The sequence below is a fragment of the Nansenia antarctica genome (assembly GCF_963989245.1).
Source record: "Nansenia antarctica genome assembly, chromosome: 15".
In the NCBI taxonomy this organism is placed as follows: domain Eukaryota; kingdom Metazoa; phylum Chordata; class Actinopteri; order Argentiniformes; family Microstomatidae; genus Nansenia; species Nansenia antarctica.
In genome coordinates this window covers 28,053,269-28,073,268 of record NC_137685.1, presented here as the reverse complement: position 1 = coordinate 28,073,268, position 20,000 = coordinate 28,053,269, and the positions used below count along the sequence as shown (strand labels likewise).

The window sequence follows — 20,000 nt, the reverse complement described above, 5'->3', positions numbered from 1 at the left end:
GTAGGCAGGTAGGCAAGGCAGGTAGGCTGGCCAGGTAGGCTGGGCAGGTAGGCAGGTAGGCAGGTAGGCAGGGCAGGTAGGCTGGCCAGGTAGGCTGGGCAGGTAGGCAGGTAGGCAGGTAGACAGGGCAGCCAGGCAGGTAGGTAGGCAGGTAGGCAGGGCAGCCAGGCAGGTAGGCAGGGCAGCCAGGCAGGTAAGCTGGGCAGGTAGGCTGGGCAGGCAGGCAGGTAGGCTGGGCAGGCAGGCAGGTAGGCTGGTAGGTAGGCAGGTAGGCAGGTAGGCAGGTAGGCTGGGCAGGCAGGCAGGTAGGCTGGTAGGTAGGTAGGCAGGGCAACCAGGCAGGTAGGCAGGGCAGCCAGGCAGGTAGGCAGGGCAGGCAGGCAGGTAGGCAGGGCAGCCAGGCAGGTAGGCAGGGCGGGGAAGGGCAGGTAGGCAGTGCAGGGAGGGCAGGGCAGGGCAGTTGGGTAGATACTAGGCAGGGCAGGTAGGCAGGCAGGTAGGCAGGTTAGGCAAGGCAGGACCGGTAGGCAGGGCAGGGAAGATATGCAGGCAGGTAGGCAGGGCAGGGAAGATATGCAGGCAGGTAGGCAGGGCAGAGAAGATATGCAGGCAGGTAGGCAGGGCAGAGAAGATATGCAGGCAGGTAGGCAGGGCAGGCAGAAACCAGGGAGTGGCACTGAACAAATGAGAGAGCTCTGTTAGTAAAATATGAAGTACAATAATGGTGAGAAATGGAGTGATAAATGCTAACTGACGGGTAGAACCACAAACGATCTAGCAATGAGTGGATGGAAGGCGGGCTTTAAATACTGCATGGTGACGGGGTGATAAACCGCAGGTATGTAGACAGAGCAGGTGGAGTGGACGACGTGGACTGGATTGAGCTGGAGCCTGAGGCCACGGCCACGCACACACACTCGCACGCACGCACGCATGCACGCACGTATAAGTAGCCTATACCGTGTCATCTTCTGATTAAAATTACGCTTTACATAGCCTAGATGTTTCGCCCCAAACCAGTTAATGGGAACGTGCATCATTTTCAAAGGTTCGCTTAAAACTCGCTTGACATTTTATGGAAACACGGCTAGAGATGGGCAGGGAGAGAGCCTGGCGAAGACTAGGAGGTGAAAGAGGAGGTCGTGACAGAAGCTCCCAGACATGGAGACGTGGAGCCTCACCCCTCAGCCCCTCACACCACTTCATTCGGTATTTATTTTAATTATTTGAGTCCATAGGGCCTCCACTTAGAGACCCAATTACCTCTATAATCCCGCCACTCGGGCAATCTTAATTATAACGCCGGGGGCCATGTGTGTGTGTGTGTGTGTGTGTGTGTGTGTGTGTGTGTGTGTGTGTGTGTGTTTGTGTGTGTGTGGCATAAATACAGTGGGGTGCAAATGTGGGCACCCCTGGTTTAAATGTCTGTTATAATTAATCTCCAAGTGATTGAAAGCAACCCTGAACACTAAATGCTACAGTAAGTTAAACATGACACCTTTCTGCAAATGTTAAAGCAAGGTTTGTTTTTATTTTCATTTTTCAGAGTTTTTAAATTATAAAATGGAAAAGGGCCCTGTGCAAACGTTTGGGAACCCTTTTGGATTATTCTTTTGAGAAGATGCTTGAGATGTGATTTACTTGTTTCGAGGGCTTCAATGAGTCAGGTGAATATAATTCCAGGGTTGAACTATACATTCTGAAGTAACTCTATGCCTTCTAAAGTATCTGAAGTAAAGTAGCTGTTGTGTCTGGTGTTAAAAACCATGGGTTCCTCTAAACAGTTGTCCAACGATGTCAGAATCAAGATAGTTCACTTCCACCATCAAGGAGAAGGCTAAAAAAAACTATTGCAACGTTTCAAACTACCCATTTCCACTGTCAGAAACATCATCAGAAAATGGAAAATAAATGGAACAATTGAAGTCAAGGCAAGATTTCAGATAGAATGGCCCGAGATCTGATGAGAAATGCTCAGAAGAACCCACACATCACTGCAAAAGAGCTGCAAAGAAGAGTAGCCGACAGCGGTCTAGTTCTTCACAGGACAACAATACAGCGTACCTTAACAACAAAGACCTACATGGCCGAGTTGCCAGAAAGAAGCCTTTCCTACGACCTCAACACAAATTTAAGCGTCTGAAGTATGCAAAAGAAAACCTTGAAGCCTATTGGAACAGTGTGCTTTGGACTGACAGTGTGCTTTGGACTGACAACCAAAGAAGGTATGTTTGGAGAAAAAAGGGTGAAGCATTTGTAGAGAAGAACACCTTGCCAACTGGTAAGCATGGAGGTGGATCCATTATGCTTTGGGGTTGTGTAGCAGCTGGGGGCACAGGCAATATTGTGCGGGTGGAAAGAAGAATGGATTCCACCAAATATCAACATATTCTAGAGGCTATTGTTCGAAGGTCAGTCCAGAAATTGAAGTTGAAGAGAGGTTGGGTATTCCAGCAAGACAATGACCCGAAGCATACCTCAAAATCAACCATGAAGTACCTCCAGGAAAAACGGATGAAGGTTTTGGAATGGCCATCACAGTCCTCAGACTTGAATATTACAGGAAATCTGTGGAGAGATCTCAAACATGCCGTGCATGCAAGAAGGCCGAAGAATATTTCTGTGCTAGAGGTGTTCTGCCAGGAAGAATGGGGAAAAATTCCCAAAACAAGAATTGAAAGACTCTTAGCTGGCAACAGGGTTAGCGTTTGCAAGCTGTTGCCCGAGGAGTACTAGCTGACAGGGTTCCCAAACTTTTGCACGAGGCCTTTTTCCTTGTTTTATTGTTTTGAAAAACAACTTGCTTCTTTTCATTTAGATATTAATTGCAAAAGGCATTTTGAGTAGGGGTGCCCACTTTTTTGCATCCCACTGTACATGCATGCGTGTATTCGTGTGTGTATGTGTGTGTGTCGTACATGCGTGCGTTCGTGCATGCGTGTGTGAGTGTGTGGTGTGCATGCATGTGTGCGTGTATGTCTGTGGAGAGGATGGAGAAGAAGTATGAATACGTCCCAGGCCCGATGGGGCCTGTGTAGAGAAGTGAACACACACACAGCTCTCACCCTGTCATACGCTACACTGCCACCGTACCTTCCTGCTGCAGCAGTCATGGGGTTGGTTCATGCTTCATGGTTCATGGTCTTCAAGTTTTCGACCGAACTTCTGTAAAAAGTGAGGTAGTTATTCCCTATGTCCCTGTGCTTGCCTAGAGAGAGAAAGAGGCGGAAGAGAGAGAAAAGAGAGAGAAAAGAGAGAGAAAAGAGAGAGAGAGAGAGAGAGAGAGAGAGAGAGAGAGAGAGAGAGAGAGAGAGAGAGAGAGAGAGAGAGAGAGAGAGAGAGAGAGAGAGAGAGAGAGAGAGAGAGAGAGAGAGAGAGAGAGAGAGAGAGAGAGAGAGAGAGAGAGAGAGAGAGAGAGAGAGAGAGAGAGAGAGAGAGAGAGAGAGAGAGACAGACTGAAACAGTGTGACGGGGAGGGAGTTGACTAGTTAACCACATCACATCAGCCAAAGTAGTGATCAATATCATTGTATGACAACAAACCTCATCCAATGCAGAAAATATAACAGGCTTCCGAAATGTGCGACCATCCACCATGATGAAACCCCTGTCTTCCCCCGGTGTGTGACCGACCCTCCCGGGCAGCCTGCTCACACACCGCGGCTCCACGGTTCTTTGGTGGAAAGGCATTTTTATCGAACTCCCAGCAAAGTCAAAACACGAAAATCTGCGCTCACTAAAAGATTTTACAAAATGGGACAAAAACCAAATTGAGACTCTGCACGCACAGTTCTGCAAATCATTCTCCGTATCCAACGAAAAACACCAAATAATGCATGCAGAGAAGAATTAGGACGATACCCACTAATTATAACAATTCAAAAGAGAGCGTTTAAATTGTATAATCACCTAAAAGAAAGCGACCCTGACATGCTCCACAACAAAGCCCTTACAGAGAGAGATGCCCCCTCAGCTAGCTGGTTCTGGGACTCTGTTCACAAACACAAGCAGAGCCACCAGACAGAAACCCCATTAGACTGAACCAAATTATAAGAAAACAAAAAGACAATTACCTGACACATTGGAAACAATCAACCAAAAACAGAGCTAAATGGAACACACACACAGACACACACACACACACAGACACACACACACACACACACACACACACACACACACACACACACAGACACACACAGACACACACACACAGAGCTAAATGGAAAACTATTTGGCTCTAAACAGATCATAGACAGTGGCAGGATATCTGAGAAAGATCCAAAACTAAGGAAATCCTTGACCATGTACAGACTCAGCCAACACAGCTTGACCATGTACAGACTCAGCGAACACAGCTTCACATATCTGCTGGGTGAAGTTCAACAATGTGCAAACACAGCAGATCTGTGAGCTGTTGTGACAGTAAAAGGATGTCCAATGGAACACAACCACCAGAGACTGAAAATAAGTATCTGCACTTGCATTTGCACCATGCTGATCTCTGTAATACAAACACATTTTCTCTCAATCTAAGATCCCTCTGATAAGTCATTCTTTCCATATTATAAATCTCTCTTATAATTCCTAACCATTGTTCTATGGTAGGGTTTCATTCTTATACCAAGTTCTTGTTATCACATTTGCCCTAAACCCATTTCCATCTGTTTCTCCCTAATTCAACAAGCAGCTATTTGAGCAAACAAACAAAACCCAGAGTTTATTTTTCTTAACTAATAAAATACAGATACAGTTTCAAAGACTGCAACCAGAAATAATGTATTCATTTATTAAATTCTGGTCAAAACTCAACATTTGTGATGGCACCTGGTGAAAGGGGGAACAAGTCATTAACCATATATTTCTATTAGTATTTTTTTTCCCCATAATGTGAGAAGTGCAATGTACCCATGTAATGTGTAAGGTGCACATGCTATACCAACATCACCCAGAGTTGTATAACTGCAACACAGACATAACAAGCTCAAAATCTAATTTGATGAATGTATTCCACAATAACTAAATATCTACATGTTCTAGACATTGTAATAATTGGGGCGGCAGGTAGCCTAGAGAGGCCGGCTAGCTATCGGAAGGTTGCTGGTTCGATCCCTGCCTCAGGAGGGAGCTGCTGCTGAGTGGAGGGTTGCTGGTATCATATCTAAGGTGCCTACCACTGCCGTTGTGCCCTTGAGCAAGGCACATAACCCCTAATTGCTCCAGGAGCGCTGACTATGGCTGACCCTGTGCATAGACAGAAGAATACATTCATTGTACTCTGTGCAATAACAAAAAGGTCTAATCTATTTTAAGGCTCCGTAGCTTTTTATGGCCAGAGAAGCGGATCTATAAACACATCCAATAACAATGCGAGGATAAACAGTAGGACCCATTGACCATGTAAATGTGGTCTTTAAAAAAAAACATTAACACATTTTTTTTTTTTAGGATAGCTAAACGTGATGTGGTAATTATGCAATTGTGGGGCCTTACAGTGCTATGTGTGACTAGAGAAGACCAAGAAGTACTAGCTAGCCTAGGTAAGACTAGGCAGGACTAGCTAGGACTAGGTAAGACTAGGTAAGACTAGGCAGGACTAGCTAGGCCTAGGTAAGACTAGGCAGGACTAGCTAGGCCTAGGTAAGACTAGGCAGGACTAGCTAGGACGAGGCTGGCTAGGCTTGTCTCTGTGACGTCCCCTGGCCTGAGTGCTCCACTGTGTCCTCCGTCTCTGTGACGTCCCCTGGCCTGAGTGCTCCACTGTGTCCTCCCCTCTCCTCCGGGGCTGTTCAGGCAGCTGAAAAGGGGGTCGCTTGGTGGCTCTATCCGGCTGAATACCAATGAGAGCTCAGGTCCTTGGAACACACACACACACACACACACACACACACACACACTCACACACACTCACATACAGTCTTGAGTTTGCTGCCTTAGCAGTCTCCAAAGCAGTTGGAGGAAAAGCAGTCGCAGCCTCAGTTTGTCTCTCTTCAAATCCCTTCTCAAAGATTCAGAGACCAGGAAAGCAAGAGAGAGAGAGAGAGAGAGAGAGAGAGAGAGAGAGAGAGAGAGAGAGAGAGAGAGAGAGAGAGAGAGAGAGAGAGAGAGAGAGAGAGAGAGAAAGAGAGAGAGAGAAAGAGAGAGAGAGAGAGAGAGAGAGAGAGAGAAAGAGAGAGAGAGAGAGAGAGAGAGAGAGAGAGAAAGAGAGAGAGAGAGAGAAAGAGAGAGACAGAGAGAGGGAGAGAGAGAGAGAGAAGGGGTGAGAGAGTCTGAAGAGGCCATCTTAAATCCTGTGTGTGTTTGTGTGCGTGTGTGTATGTGTGTATGTTGTGTGTGTGTGTGTGTGAATGAAAGGTGAGGGCTGTGGAGGCACATTGTGTGTGTGTGTGTGTGTGTGTGTTTGTGTATATATCTGTGCATGCCTATATGTGTGTGTGTGTGTGTGTGTGTGTGTGTGTGTGTGTGTGTGTGTGTGTATGCCTCCAGGGTTGTCTTGCCACAGCACCTCATAAGGGGAACCCTTCTCCGGCTCTCTGCAGGGCTGGGTTACAGCCACCTCCCTTAATAATTGAGCTGTTTGCCTCCTAATCAATTACATCCATAATTCAGTGTTCAGCGTCCAGTAGAGGAGAGTTATGGTAAATAACAGCCATGGATCACAGCTATGCTGCGACAGCTCCACTGATTAATACAGCGTGGATGGTCCTAGTGTGGTGACTGTGGTGTTGAATGTACTGACATCCATCTCTGGTAGCCAGGGAAGTGACTTATCGAGGGGACAGGGAAGGAGAGAGGAGGGAGGGAGCGTAGGTTCCACCCCCCCCCCCCGTGGAAGGAGGAGAGGGGTAAGGAAAGGAGGGAGGGAGGGAGGGAGGGAGGGAGGGAGGGTGGGGGTTAGCGAGAGAGAGTTTTGAGGAAGGGTGAAGGGACAGAGATTCGATCAGACTTAATAACGTTATTGTCCATTAAATTGTTCATCGAATGGATGTCTTTCCTGGCACCCTGGCACAGGAAGGGTACACAAGGGAGGTAAAACATCCATAGATATGCAATACACACAATGAAAACATCCATGTACAAGACACAAACATCCATACATGTACAATACACAAGATACACACATCCATACATGTACAATACACAAGATACACACATCCATACATGTACAATACACAGAGAAGGGTCACACAGGGGGGTTAGCTGTGAAGAGGTGAGCGGAGGAAGGGTACTTATTAGGGCTCTGAGAAGGCTTAGCGGACAGAGGGAGGAGAAGAGAAGAGAGTAGTCTGAGATGATGGAGACGGGGGGGAGGAAGGGAGGGGTGTGGGAAGTGGGGAGGGAGGGTTTTTAACTGGGGTCAGGAGGAGGATGGGTGGAATTGGGGGCTCTGAAGATGGGTTAGGAGACGAAAATAGGCTTTTTCAGCTGGTAAACCTGGCTTTAACTGCCCTTTCTTCAGGTGTGTGGGTGTATGTGTGTGCGTGTGCGAGTGTGAGAAAGTGTGAGCGTGTGTAGGTGTGTGTACGAGTGTGTGTGTACTGTGTAAGTATGTGTACTGTATGTGTAAGTGTGTGTGCGTGTAGGAATGTGTGTGTGTCATTGTGTGCGTGTGTGTAAGAATGTGTGTGTGTGTGTAAGAATGTGTGTGTGTGTGTGAGTGCGCGTGTGTGATTGTGTGTGTGTGTGTGTGTATCAGTTCTCTATGGCAGATGATGGCCTGTCTGTCTGAGAGGTGCTGGGTTCAGAGGGTCAGGCCTCTCATCTCCTGCTGAGAATGACAGCATCGGAAACAGATGACATCATAGCCGACAGCCCTGACTGTACCCGCTACATTTATAAAGGGCATCACAGACATCTATCTGTGTGTGTGTGTGTGTGTGTGTGTGTGTGTGTGTGTGTGTGTGTGTGTGCATGTGCATGTGTGTGTGTGTGTGGTTGTAAGCTACCAGAGGGTAAGCGAACAGAGTTCATTTGAAGCGTCTGACGAGACGAGGTGGGTGAGACTGAGATAGGTGAGGGGTGAGACAGGGGTGAGACAGGGGTGTGACAGGGGTGAGACAGGGGTGTGACAGGGGTGAGACAGGGGTGTGACAGGGGTGATACAGGGGTGAGACAGGGGTGAGACAGGGGTGTGACAGGGGTGAGACAGGGGTGAGACAGGGGTGAGACAGGGGTGATACAGGGGTGAGCCAGGGGTGAGACAGGGGTGATACAGGGGTGTGATAGGGGTGTGACAGGGGTGTGACAGCGGTGAGACAGGGGTGAGACAGGGGTGAGACAGGGGTGAGACAGGGGTCCATCCATGACCGCTATAGCTCTGATGGCTCCAGGGGGACTGATCAGGCTGCATCCCTTTGAGGCAGTGGGGGGTCTTCGAACTCCGGTCTTGGTGACCCATAGGGTGTGCAGACTTCTAGTCCAGCCTATCCGGTTGTTAAGTCGTGACGTGTTTCCGGGTCCAAAGTTGGCTGAGGCGCTCTCTTCGAAATGCCTCAGTAATAATAATAATTCATTATATTTGTATAGCGCTTTTCCGAGGCTCAAAGACGCTGACAATATAGGAAAAACGGGAAAGTGCTTCTGTGTCCCTTGTTGTATGAATAGATCCCAGTCTAAAAAACGATTGAACTGTCATTCTACCCCTTTACTACACTGGTATCATCACCAAAGGCCTAGATATTTCAAATGTTGTTGTAACTGACATTGCCCTGTCTGACCACTGTTGCATATTCTTTGACATATCTATCTTTCCTGTTATTCAAACTATGTCTAAAACTATTTCCAAACGATATATCAATGAAAAGACCAGTGCATTGTTTACACAGGCCTTTTCCCTAGCCCCCCCCCCCAAACTTCTATTCCAACCTCAGTAAATGACCTTCTACACGACTTCAACTTAAAAATCACAAAATCCATTGATGATATTGCACTCATTAGATCCAAATGCATCTCTGGTAAGCAAAAAGCTCCCTGGAGAACTGCCCCATCCGTAAAGACCCAAAAAAGAGAATGTCGTAAAGCAGAGCGCAGATGGAGAAAAACAAACCTTCAAGTCCACTATGATATCTATAAAGAGAATCTTCAAAACTATAACTTAGAAATAAGAAGTGCCAGGCAATAATTTTTCTCTAAGATCATAAACAATAACATCAATAATGCCCGCATCCTTTTCAGAACTGTTGACAGACTTACAAATCCCCCAACACCCATTGCTCAGGAATTTCACTCGACTAGTAAATGCAATGAGCTTGCATCCTTTTTTAACAATAAAATAGAAACCATTAGACAAGGCATTAGGTCTTCTGTGTCAGGCATGAAAAACATGTCCCCATTAACAACCCCAAATAGGGCGGACATAACAACCATGTCACAATTTAACACCATTGATTACAAGACCCTAGATAAAATCATGTCACGTCTTAAACCATCCACCTGTGCCCTTGATGTCCTGCCAACATTTAAAAAACATATTTAGCTGCATGGCAGGCGAAGTAATACAAATAATTAACACCTCCCTTTCATCAGGAATCTTCCCTGAAGCCCTGAAAACTGCAGTTATTAAGCCTCTACTAAAAAAGAACGGCCTAGACCCATTTGTACTAAACAACTACAGACCCATATCAAACCTTCCCTGTACAGGAAAAATTATTGAAATGGTTGCCCACGAACAACTTAGCAATTATTTGACCCTAAATGATCTCTTTGATGACTTTTAATTAGGCTTTCGCCCCCTACATAGCACTGAAACGGCCCTTATTAAGGTCCTTAATGACATTCGCGTAAACACAGACTCCGGAAAAATCTCAGTTTTGATACTACTAGATCTTAGTGCTGCCTTTTACACTGTAGACCATGACATTCTAATAGATAGACTAAAAACCTGGGTAGGACTTTCGGGCACTGCCCTAAACTGGTTTAGATCCTACCTACAGGACAGAAGCTACTATGTCTCCATTGGCAACTTTGTATCTGACCAAATTAAAATGACATGTGGGGTTCCCCAAGGGTCAATCCTTGGCCCCCTTCTATTCAATCTCTACATGCTTCCATTGGGACACATCATAAAAAAGAACAAAATTGCCTACCACAACTATGCGGATGACACTCAAATCTACATAGCCCTCTCACCGAACGACTATAGTCCCATTGACAATCTCTGTAATTGCATTGAGCAAATAAACGCCTGGATGACACAAAACTTCCTCCAACTAAACAAGGACAAAACAGAGATAATTGTATTCGGTGCACCTGACAAAAGATCGAAAGTCAGTGCAAAACTTGATTCTCTCTCTCTTCACACTAAAAAACAGGTCAGAAATCTTGGTGTAATTCTAGACTCCGATCTAAACTTCAACAGCCACATAAACTCGATAACTAAATCAGCCTACTATCACCTGAAAAACATAACAAGAATGAGAGGTTTCATGTCCAAGCAAGACCTTGAAAAACTCATCCATGCATTTGTTTCGAGTAGACTTGATTATTGTAATGGTCTACTAACAGGCCTATCTAAAGGAGCTGTTCGTAAATTGCAGCTCATCCAAAACGCCGCTGCTAGGGTCCTAACAAAAACAAAGACATTTGAACACATTACACCAATCCTGAGATCCCTGCACTGGCTACCAGTCTCTCAGAGAATTGAATTCAAAATCCTCCTAATTACATACAAATCACAAAATGGTCTTGGACCAAAATACATATCAGATCTCCTCCCACCCTATATTCCCGCAAGGTCCCTAAGGTCAGCTGAGACAAATCAGCTAATAATTCCAAGAGTAAAAACAAAACACGGTGCAGCAGCTTTCAGTCACGCTGCTGCATGCTCCTGGAACAAACTCCCTGAAGAAATCAAACAGGCCCAAACCCTTAAAATATTTAAATCTAAGCTAAAAACCTTCATGTTTTGCACCAGTTATGATTAAACACAAACACTTCTATCAATGCCTTTTTTCCATTAACTATTGTCTTTTTAAATGTTTTATCTATTTACTTCTTATATTTGCTTTTATTCATTGTAATTTTTATTTTTCCTATGCTCCTCTTGCTGTATTTTTTAATAATGCATGTAAAGCACTTTGAATTGCCCCTGTTGTATGAAATGTGTTATACAAATAAACTTGCCTGGTACTCTGGTGCGGGGAATTTCTGATTTGGACCAGGAAATGGCTAAACGTCATGTTTGATGTCAGACTTAACAACCGAATAGCATCACCCCCAACCCACCAACTAGATGGTCAGATAGTTGTTGGTCGTCCTATGCTGCGTACTGGATGCTCTTGACGTTCTGGCTTTTAAGGCCAAAAAAATCCCCCCCCCCAAAAAAACGAAACCAGAAACACACCTCGATCAGCAAATGAAGGGCTTTCTGTGATGACGAGTTGACAAGTTGAATACGCGGTGTGTTAGGACTGGGCTGGAAAAATTGTATAGTGTATGGTGTTCATGAATAACTATGTTTCCGTTAAGGGCGAGAATTGGGGGTGTATATTTTTCATAAAAAGTTACGTAGGCTTACTTTTGTGTGTGTGTGTGTGGGTGCATGTAAGAATGTGTTTGTGTGAGTGTGAGTGTGCGTTTCTATGGGCATGTACACATGACGTGATTACACACACACCCATACACTGTGGGGAATAGGAGTGAACAGTTGTTATTTATCACCTAATGAAAGGCCCAGAAACAGATGTTTATAGTTGTATATTGCCTGGCGTTATTGCCTGGAGGTCCGTTTCTCCTGCTGTAATCATTTTTTTTAAGGGGTGAAAAATGCATGACGTGCATTTTGTAGCGGCTAATCATTTTTATTGGTCAAATTTTATGATCCCGCCGTTGCGTTGTAACATTTGTCAATTCTAACCAGCCAGAACATGAACAGACTGCTTTTATTAGAGAGAGAGAGAGAGAGAGAGAGAGAGAGAGAGAGAGAGAGAGAGAGAGAGAGAGAGAGAGAGAGAGAGAGAGAGAGAGAGAGAGAGAGAGAGAGAGAGAGAGAGAGAGAGAGAGAGAGAGAGAGAGAAAAAGCAGCCGTGTGTCTTTGTCCGTTGGCCTGTGGTCTGGTCTCCCTGTGTGACCTGGGATGGGAGGTTGTGGCCCTGCCTTCCTGCGGTTTCTGCTGGCTCGGCTTTAAAGACACCCCCTGTGTGTCAGGAGGCTCTGTGATAGACACACTCACACACTCACACACTCACACACTCACACACACACACACACACACACACACACACACACACACACACACACACACACACACACAGAGCCAATGTCAGTGGGGGTGCCAGACAGGTACATACAGTAGATACTGTATCGCACATTTCACATATTTCCTTTGTCCCCTGTCCTTAAGAAATAATAATAACCTGTCCTTAAGAAATAATAATAACCTGTCCTTAAGAAATAACTATCACCTGTCCTTAAGAAATAACTATCGTCTGTCCTTAAGAAATAACTATCGTCTGTCCTTAAGAAATAACCATCATCTGTCCTTAAGAAATAACAACAATCTGCATAGTGCCCTGTTGCCTATAGTAACAGCAGAATCAGTGAGGATTACCTGGCACGTTTCCTGTGGTTCCTGTCTCCTCCGTATCCCCATCCCTGGAATTAGAGGATCAGAGCTTCGCCTCTCCTTAAGGACACGATACCTAGAACTCACACAGGGGAAAGATAGGCAGTCATTAATGCAAAGCCGACGTTTTTTACTCCAGCAATTCGCACAAGTGGGATTAGTATGCAAATTGTGACAAAGACCTCGTCAAAGGAGGAATGAACACTACTGACAAGCTGCCCACCATCTGACTGAATAGAATATTTGACCGCGCTGTTTTGCGCCCACACTTTGTCATTGAAATGACTTATGCAGCCTCTTAGTTTTATAGAAGTTGACACAGTTCCTACCAAAGGTCATGTATAAGGCTATGGTTACCATAGTGACCATCATTTATTGATGAACTACATGAAGTGAAACTGAGATTAATCTCCATAGGAAGGATGGGATAGTGTTTATATTGCGTTCGTACACGTTTGTGTGCACAAAGGTTCATACAGTATACTCACAGCATCACCAGGGAGAGCCATCTCAAATGACACCCGACACCCGACACCCGACACCCTCATCTCATGCACTGCTCTCTGGTCTTCTGGTCCTATTCCGAGAATCAGGTCAGGTGTCATTTGAGACGGCACTGATTGCATATGAACCTCCAGAGCTTGTGGAGGGATCCTGTATCAGGCAATAGTATCCTTACACCCTGTCTATTCTCCTCAAGCAGCTAGCTGGTGTGTCTGGTGTGTGTGTGTGTGTGTGTGTGTGTGTGTGTGTGTGTGTGTGTGTGTGTGTGTGTGTGTGTGTGTGTGCGTGCGTGCGTGCGTGCGTGCGTGCGTGCGTGCGTGCGTGCGTGTGTGTCTGTCTGTCCAATGTCTGGTTACCTTGAGCACTCAGTCTACATCTCTGGTGATGGATGGCTGGAGGAAATGGGTTGTGTGTTTTTGGCTAGTGAGGTTAAAGGGTGTTTGTGAAGCGGACATGGTAGAATTAGAAGGGCTTGAGGGAGCAGTTCAATTGAATGGTGTGTGTGTGTGTGTGTGTGTGTGTGTGTGTGTGTGTGTGTGTGTGTGTGTGTGTGTGTGTGTGTGTGCGTGCGCGCGTTATTAAAAGCGCTTGTTCCGTTGTCTGTCTTGTCAGACTCCTCTTCTCTGATTCATTGTGACTGGCAAAGCTGGATTCAATTCAAGCAGGATGTACCTGGGAGTGAGTGAAACTCGGTGTGTGTGCGTGTGTGTGTGAGGTGAGAGTGCGTGTGTGTGTCAGTCTCTCACACATTCAATCGGCCCGCTCCCCGTTGTGTTCTCATTCCTGTCCAAGCGGATTGGATATATTGACTCCAGCGGTGTGTGTGTGTGTGTGTGTGTGTGTGTGTGTGTGTGTGTGTGTGTGTGTGTGTGTGTGTGTGTGTGTGTAGTTTGTTTTCGGAGTCATTCCTGAGCGGCGCAAGCGCGGTGACAACTGGAAAGGCAATCTGAGACTTGTTTGTTATTTCCACTCAAGCAGAAAAAAGGTTATAAACATCGCTCCTATAGACTCATGCATTCTGTAATTAAACTAGGGATAAATGCGCATGGCCTCTGTCAGATTACATTTTGCTGAGAAATATTACAAGACAAAAACATGGTCCTAATATATTTCTGTTGATTGCAGTATTAATAAAAAAAAGCTCTACTTCGCTATTATTCATGCTTATTGGAGTGAATATAATAGCTTTAGTTTCCGAGTCATATATTCGCCTGCTTGCTGGCGGGCAGAGAAAATACAAGGAGAGAGACATATGTTGCTAAATGCTGTAATTGAATCTTCCAAAATAGATGACAGTCAATTTAATAGACGTTAACTAAGACCTTATCTAAACTAACAGAAAAACAGGCGCTTCAGCCCACTTGCCTCCCATTGGTGGATGACATGGTAAGATCTGTCAGACTGGATTACGGTTGGAAGCGTTGCTTTTAATGCGTCTGATTGCTGCCCGGGGATGAGACGGAATACTGGATACAACATAATGCAAGCGCTGGGCGTTACATGCAGCCTGAGGTGGTCAAGTATCATCAACACGCACACCCTGGTGAAGATGACCATACATACTTCCTATGCTGGACTACGGTGACACAATCTATCAATGGTATCAAAGTGTGCCTTTAGGAACCTGACACACTCCACCACTCCGCCATTCGCTTTGCCTCTGGTGCACCCTTCACTGATCACCACTGATGCACCCTTCACTGATCACCACTGGTGCACCCTTCACTGCTCACCACTGCGATCTCTACAAACTGGTGGACTGGCCCTCCCTCCATACCAGGCGGCTTTCTTCACTGGCTTCAATTAATCTATAAAACAATCCTGGGGAAAACACCTCTCTACCTCTCATCTCTCCTGCACTCCTCTCACAATAGTAGTATATGATGATAGTTACCACTCAAGGTCTAGGGATCTCATCAGGCTCACTATCCAAAAGTGTGTTCTGTTTCTCACATCACATACCATTTCTAACTAACTTCAGCAGGTCATAGTTGACTGTTGTTCCTGCTGATTGCCCCCCCCCCCCCCCCCCCCCCCCCACACACACACACATACACACACAACCCCCCCTCTCTTTTCACACATAGGTTAGCTGACTTTGTTTTTATTTATTTTATCTTCACCGTCTTTGCCGTTCTCATGTATTGTATGTATTGTTTTGTGTTGACCCTGTGGTGTATTTCTGTTTATATGTTTGTTTTTATTCTTGCCAGGGCCTCTTGGCCAGATCATAATTATAAATGAGAATTTCTCTGGTATCTGGTAAAATAAAGCAATTTTTTTTTTAATGTGGACAGTTGCTTAGTTATCCTTGCTATCTTGCTTAACCAGATCACAATGAACCTTGAGGAGCATGCGTTCAGAACAGCTAATGTTGCATGTGGTCTGAACATCTCATTGCCCAAAGGCTTGTCTTTAACAACGGATGTTTAACGTTCTCTAATCACGACATTAGGTCATACATGTACTGTATCATACATTTATCATACGAAACCATCAAAGGCTTCTTTGTTGATTGAATCATAAGGCTCTCCTTTAAAACGAGGATGAAATATCTAAACGTGTTACCAATGTAGGCTACTATTAAGACCTCCTAACCCTACTGTAGGCCTACTCTAAAACTGGACTAACTGCAATTTCACTTCTCAGACATGGTTTGACATAGTTGCAGACTTAAAAAACAAGTAAGATTGGAACTAATGTAGCCTATATAGGTGGCCTTAAATTAGACCTAGCCAGAGGCAGGTTTAACTTCAGATTTGTGTCAATAGCAATATTGGTAAATGAACCATGAACACCACATGGCAGCCCTCTTAGACATGCAATCTAGTCCAGGACAAGGAGGCCCCATATGCTTTTTTTTGTGATGAATTCACGCAAACTGTACTTCAGGTTTTCTTTTACTTGACTTCTTTTGCTGAATAATCTCAATGAGAATAATGTAGAATAATGTTTCTATATAATAATGTTAGCTTCAAGGTTGGTTTATTTCTAAATGTATTGTAATTTGCGTTTCATCCCATGTTTTTTAAGCAACCTCACACAGATTATCTGATTAATCCTGATAAACACTGCTTCAGAAATCACTCTTTTACTTGAGATTAATTTAAGTAACATTAGGCCTAGTTCTGATTTAAATCTGTCCGCCCCCAGTAGCCTAGAAAAAAAAGAAGAAGATGTTTTTCTTGGGCTGTTTTTGTGTGTGTGTAGATAATGTGCTCTTTTTATGTAGCAGTTGTGAATAGCCTACATTTTAACTCCCCAGTCTCCCTGGCAGAAACATCAGTCTCTGTTCATTACCAGTTATTGATGAAAGCACTTACATGGAAACTTGATTTGATAAACAACGTCTCGACAGTCAGCCTACAGACACGACACAGCTGCTGGAAAACATCCCCCATTATATCTCCCTGTCTTTTAGCATGAGCATTGAAACCCTCTCCGCTAGCTTGCTCTCCCGGGAGTAAATGTGGGGGTGCAGCCTGCTGGCGGGAAACTGTTGCTTCTCTGCTGTAGGCAACTTCAACTTTGATCAATAATGGATCAAATTGGTAGTTAACATTAATTAGCGAAGATGAAGGGCTTGTGCTTGTTTTTCTGTTTCTTTCTCTCTCTCTTCCTCTACGTCGAAAAAACACAGAACACGACACGATAGCCCAATGCTAATTGTTTGACACTTTTGATGTGGAGTCTGAAAACTCACTCTCTCTGGGTATAGGGTGAACTGTATATCAATGAGCAGTGTAGATGAGCATATTTGGTTAAATAGAACACACAGAGCTCAGCTCATGAATTAAGAACAACAGTATTAACGACCCTACAAAACACTGTCTGGGTGTTCATGACTTTGGAGACGGTTGAGAATGATAAACTCTGTGTGTCAGATTAGAGATTTGGAATAAGATCTTGTTTACAAGATTATGCTCTTATTGATGAATTAGATGATTAGGCTCACACACGCGTCTGCTCTTTTGTTTGGGCTATAGGGATTTCTAAAAAACACTGGAAATCTACGTGTTTTGCTAACCAAAAAACACAGACACAAACTCCCCCGCTCCATTTAACGGAACCACAGGACCTAACATTTTTCTTGTGCTCAGATTGCATGCATTCTGTATCCATTGACACGTTATCATCTGGCTATGAGTGGTTCTTAACTTATGACATTATACAAATGTGATACTTGATGAACTTGAAGTGTAGCATTCCATGCAGGTGAAAAAGCATCCAAAGTTCAGTGGTAAACTGTAAGACAACAACAGTAGAATGAAAGTCAGACAACCGAAAATCTTGAACATACGTACAGGTGCATCTCAAAAGATTTGAATATTGTGGAAAAGTTAAATATTTTGCGTATTTTAATTCATATATTCTAGATTCATAACACATAAAATGAAATATTTCAAGCCTTTTTTGTTTGAATGTTGATAAATACAGCTTACAGCTCATGAGAATTGCCTCCTTGCCACGCTGCATTGATGCAGTAATTTGTGCAAAAGGAGCCCTGACCAAGTATTGAGTGCATAAATTAACATACTTTTCAGAAAATCGACATTTCTGTATTATAAATCCCTTTTTTGATTGGTCTTATGTAATATTCTAATATTTTGAGATACTGGATTTTTTAACCGTACGGCGTAATTATCAACATTAAAACAAAAAAGGCTTGAAATATTTCACTTCATGTGTAATGAATCTAGAATATAGGAAAGTTTCACTTTTTGAATTAAATTACGGAAAATAATGCATTTTTCCATGATATTTAAATGTTTTGAGATGCACCTGTGCATGGGGTCTGCAACTGAAAGCGGTTCTATCTATCCACACTTAAAAGCAAGAAGAAAACATTTCCCGAAAGAACCCTGAGATCACTTTGAATCCTTCAGCGCAATTAAAACACACACTCTCTCAAAGAGTACAAATTAATTAGACGTTCGAGTTTTCGTCTTTGGGTTTCAGATTCCATGGCTTCTGGCTAGCATAATGAAGCCTAATGCGCTGGAAAATCATTATTTAGCGGAGGATGAAATGCCGATGTGAGTCTGTGGCTTAATCGTGTTGACATATGCAACCTTCTCTTCGTGTCCTACAGGCAGCTGTTCTTTTGAAGAGCACTACAGCAGCTGTGGCTACAGCGTGGCTCTGGGGACCAACGGCTTTGCCTGGGACCAAGTCAACACTTGGGAGAGGCCCTCCATGGACGCCGCCGTGCCCACAGGTAAGCGAAAGGGGCTTCCTCTTCTCTCACCTCTCGCTTCTTGCTCTGTCTATCACCCCTGCTTTTGGTTTATATCCGCCCCCCTGTCCATGTATGTTTGGATCTACTCTGGCGGTGTGTCGTCTCATTTTCATCACTAAAAGCTCTTCCTTCTCCTGTTTCGGGGTTCTGTCATGTCTCTCTGCTTGTGTGTCTCTTTTTTCCCTCTCACTCTCACTCTCCCCCCCCCTTCTCTACGCCTCTCAGCTCACATCTAGAGTAGACCGAGACACACTGTGACACAATCTCTGCCGCTCCACGGTGATCCTGTCAAAGACAAATGGCAATCAAGCTGGCTGTCTGTCTCTCGCAATGATCACCGACTACTCTTTGTCAGAGACTGAGTGCCAGTCCCGGTAGTCCTCCCCTCCTCCTCTTCCTCCCCTCCTCCTCTTCCTCTCCTCTTACTTCCTCACTTCCTTCTCAAAATGCATTGGAGAAAAAAAAAGATCTACAGTCTTCCTCACCCTTCGATATTCTCCTCCGATGTATTCTGAGAAGGAGGTGAGGAGAAAGGACGGGAGGAATAGAGGACTATTGGCACACAGCAGCTTTCCCCCTCTATGGTAGCGATGTGAGAGACTGATCAACCACCATGTAGATGTGATCACCTACGTCAGAGGTTTCAGAGACTGATGAGACGTTTGGGAAGCTCCTCCATAGGCTCTCAGGAGTCTGCTTGTGTCATATCACTGACATTAACACTGATGAAAGTGGAACTCAGCTCCAGTGGAAGAGGCTAGCATTCACTGTCAACAAAGTGTCCCACATCTACTGGGCTGTGACAAATGACTCTATCCTGATTGAACAAACAATGTGGCATATGGGCACTTTGAACATTGGATGGAAAGTCAGGATGTGTGAAAAATGTTATACCTGGAGAACAACATCAAAGTATAAAAACATTTTCTGCATGGCAAAACAGGCCAATTCAGATGAAAATATGAAAAAGGGCCGTATGTATAAATAAATAAACGACAGGAAACTGCCATCTGCCTTCTTATCCGTGTCATCAGGATAGGAGCATAATCAAAGGAAATGGGCCATCACTGCATGTGTGTATGTGTGAGTGTGTGTGTGTGTGTGTGATCACATGATATTGTGGATATGTGTTTGAGTGTCTGTTTGTGTGCGTGTGTGTGTGTGTGTGTGTGTGTGTCTGTCTGTCTGTGTGTGTGTGTGTGTGTGTGTGTGTGCGTCAGTGTGTGTGTGTGTGTGTGTGTGTTCGTGTATGTGTGTGTGTGTGCCATACACAGCAGGGAGATGCAAAAAGTAAAAGCATCTGCACCGAATACAATGTCTTGTTGAATAATGCTGGACCCAGTTGGCGGGAGAGAGAGAGAGAGAGAGAGAGAGAGAGAGAGAGAGAGAGAGAGAGAGAGAGAGAGAGAGAGAGAGAGAGAGAGGAGCACGAGGAGCAAGCTGTCACTTGGCCAGCCGGATAGAGAGACTGGAGGGGCTGGCTCAGATGGAAACGGAGGGGTGTTAATACTTTCTCACAGGAGGGATACTAAAGGAGTAAAGTCTGCACTCATTCTTTTCTTCCTCCGCTGCTCACAGGTCATACCCATCACTGTTACTCCAATCCTCTCTCTCTCTCTCTGCTTCTCTCTCTCTCTCTCTCTTTGCTTCTCTCTCTCTCTCTGCATCTATCCCTCTCTCTCTCTCTGCTTCTCT

The 20,000-nt window shown here is 44.7% G+C and overlaps 1 protein-coding gene across 1 annotated transcript in view; it reads left to right on the top strand.

Annotated features, from left to right (window-relative positions):
• Nucleotides 1–20,000, top strand: part of ptprt (protein tyrosine phosphatase receptor type T) — a gene marked incomplete at both ends in the record, with an annotated part of 296,589 nt that overhangs the window by 29,499 nt on the left and 247,090 nt on the right. Inside the window, one exon of the mRNA XM_080545458.1 lies at nt 18,159–18,284. Coding sequence (XP_080401584.1) covers nt 18,159–18,284 — 126 coding nt within the window. The remainder of the gene's footprint in view (nt 1–18,158; nt 18,285–20,000) is intronic.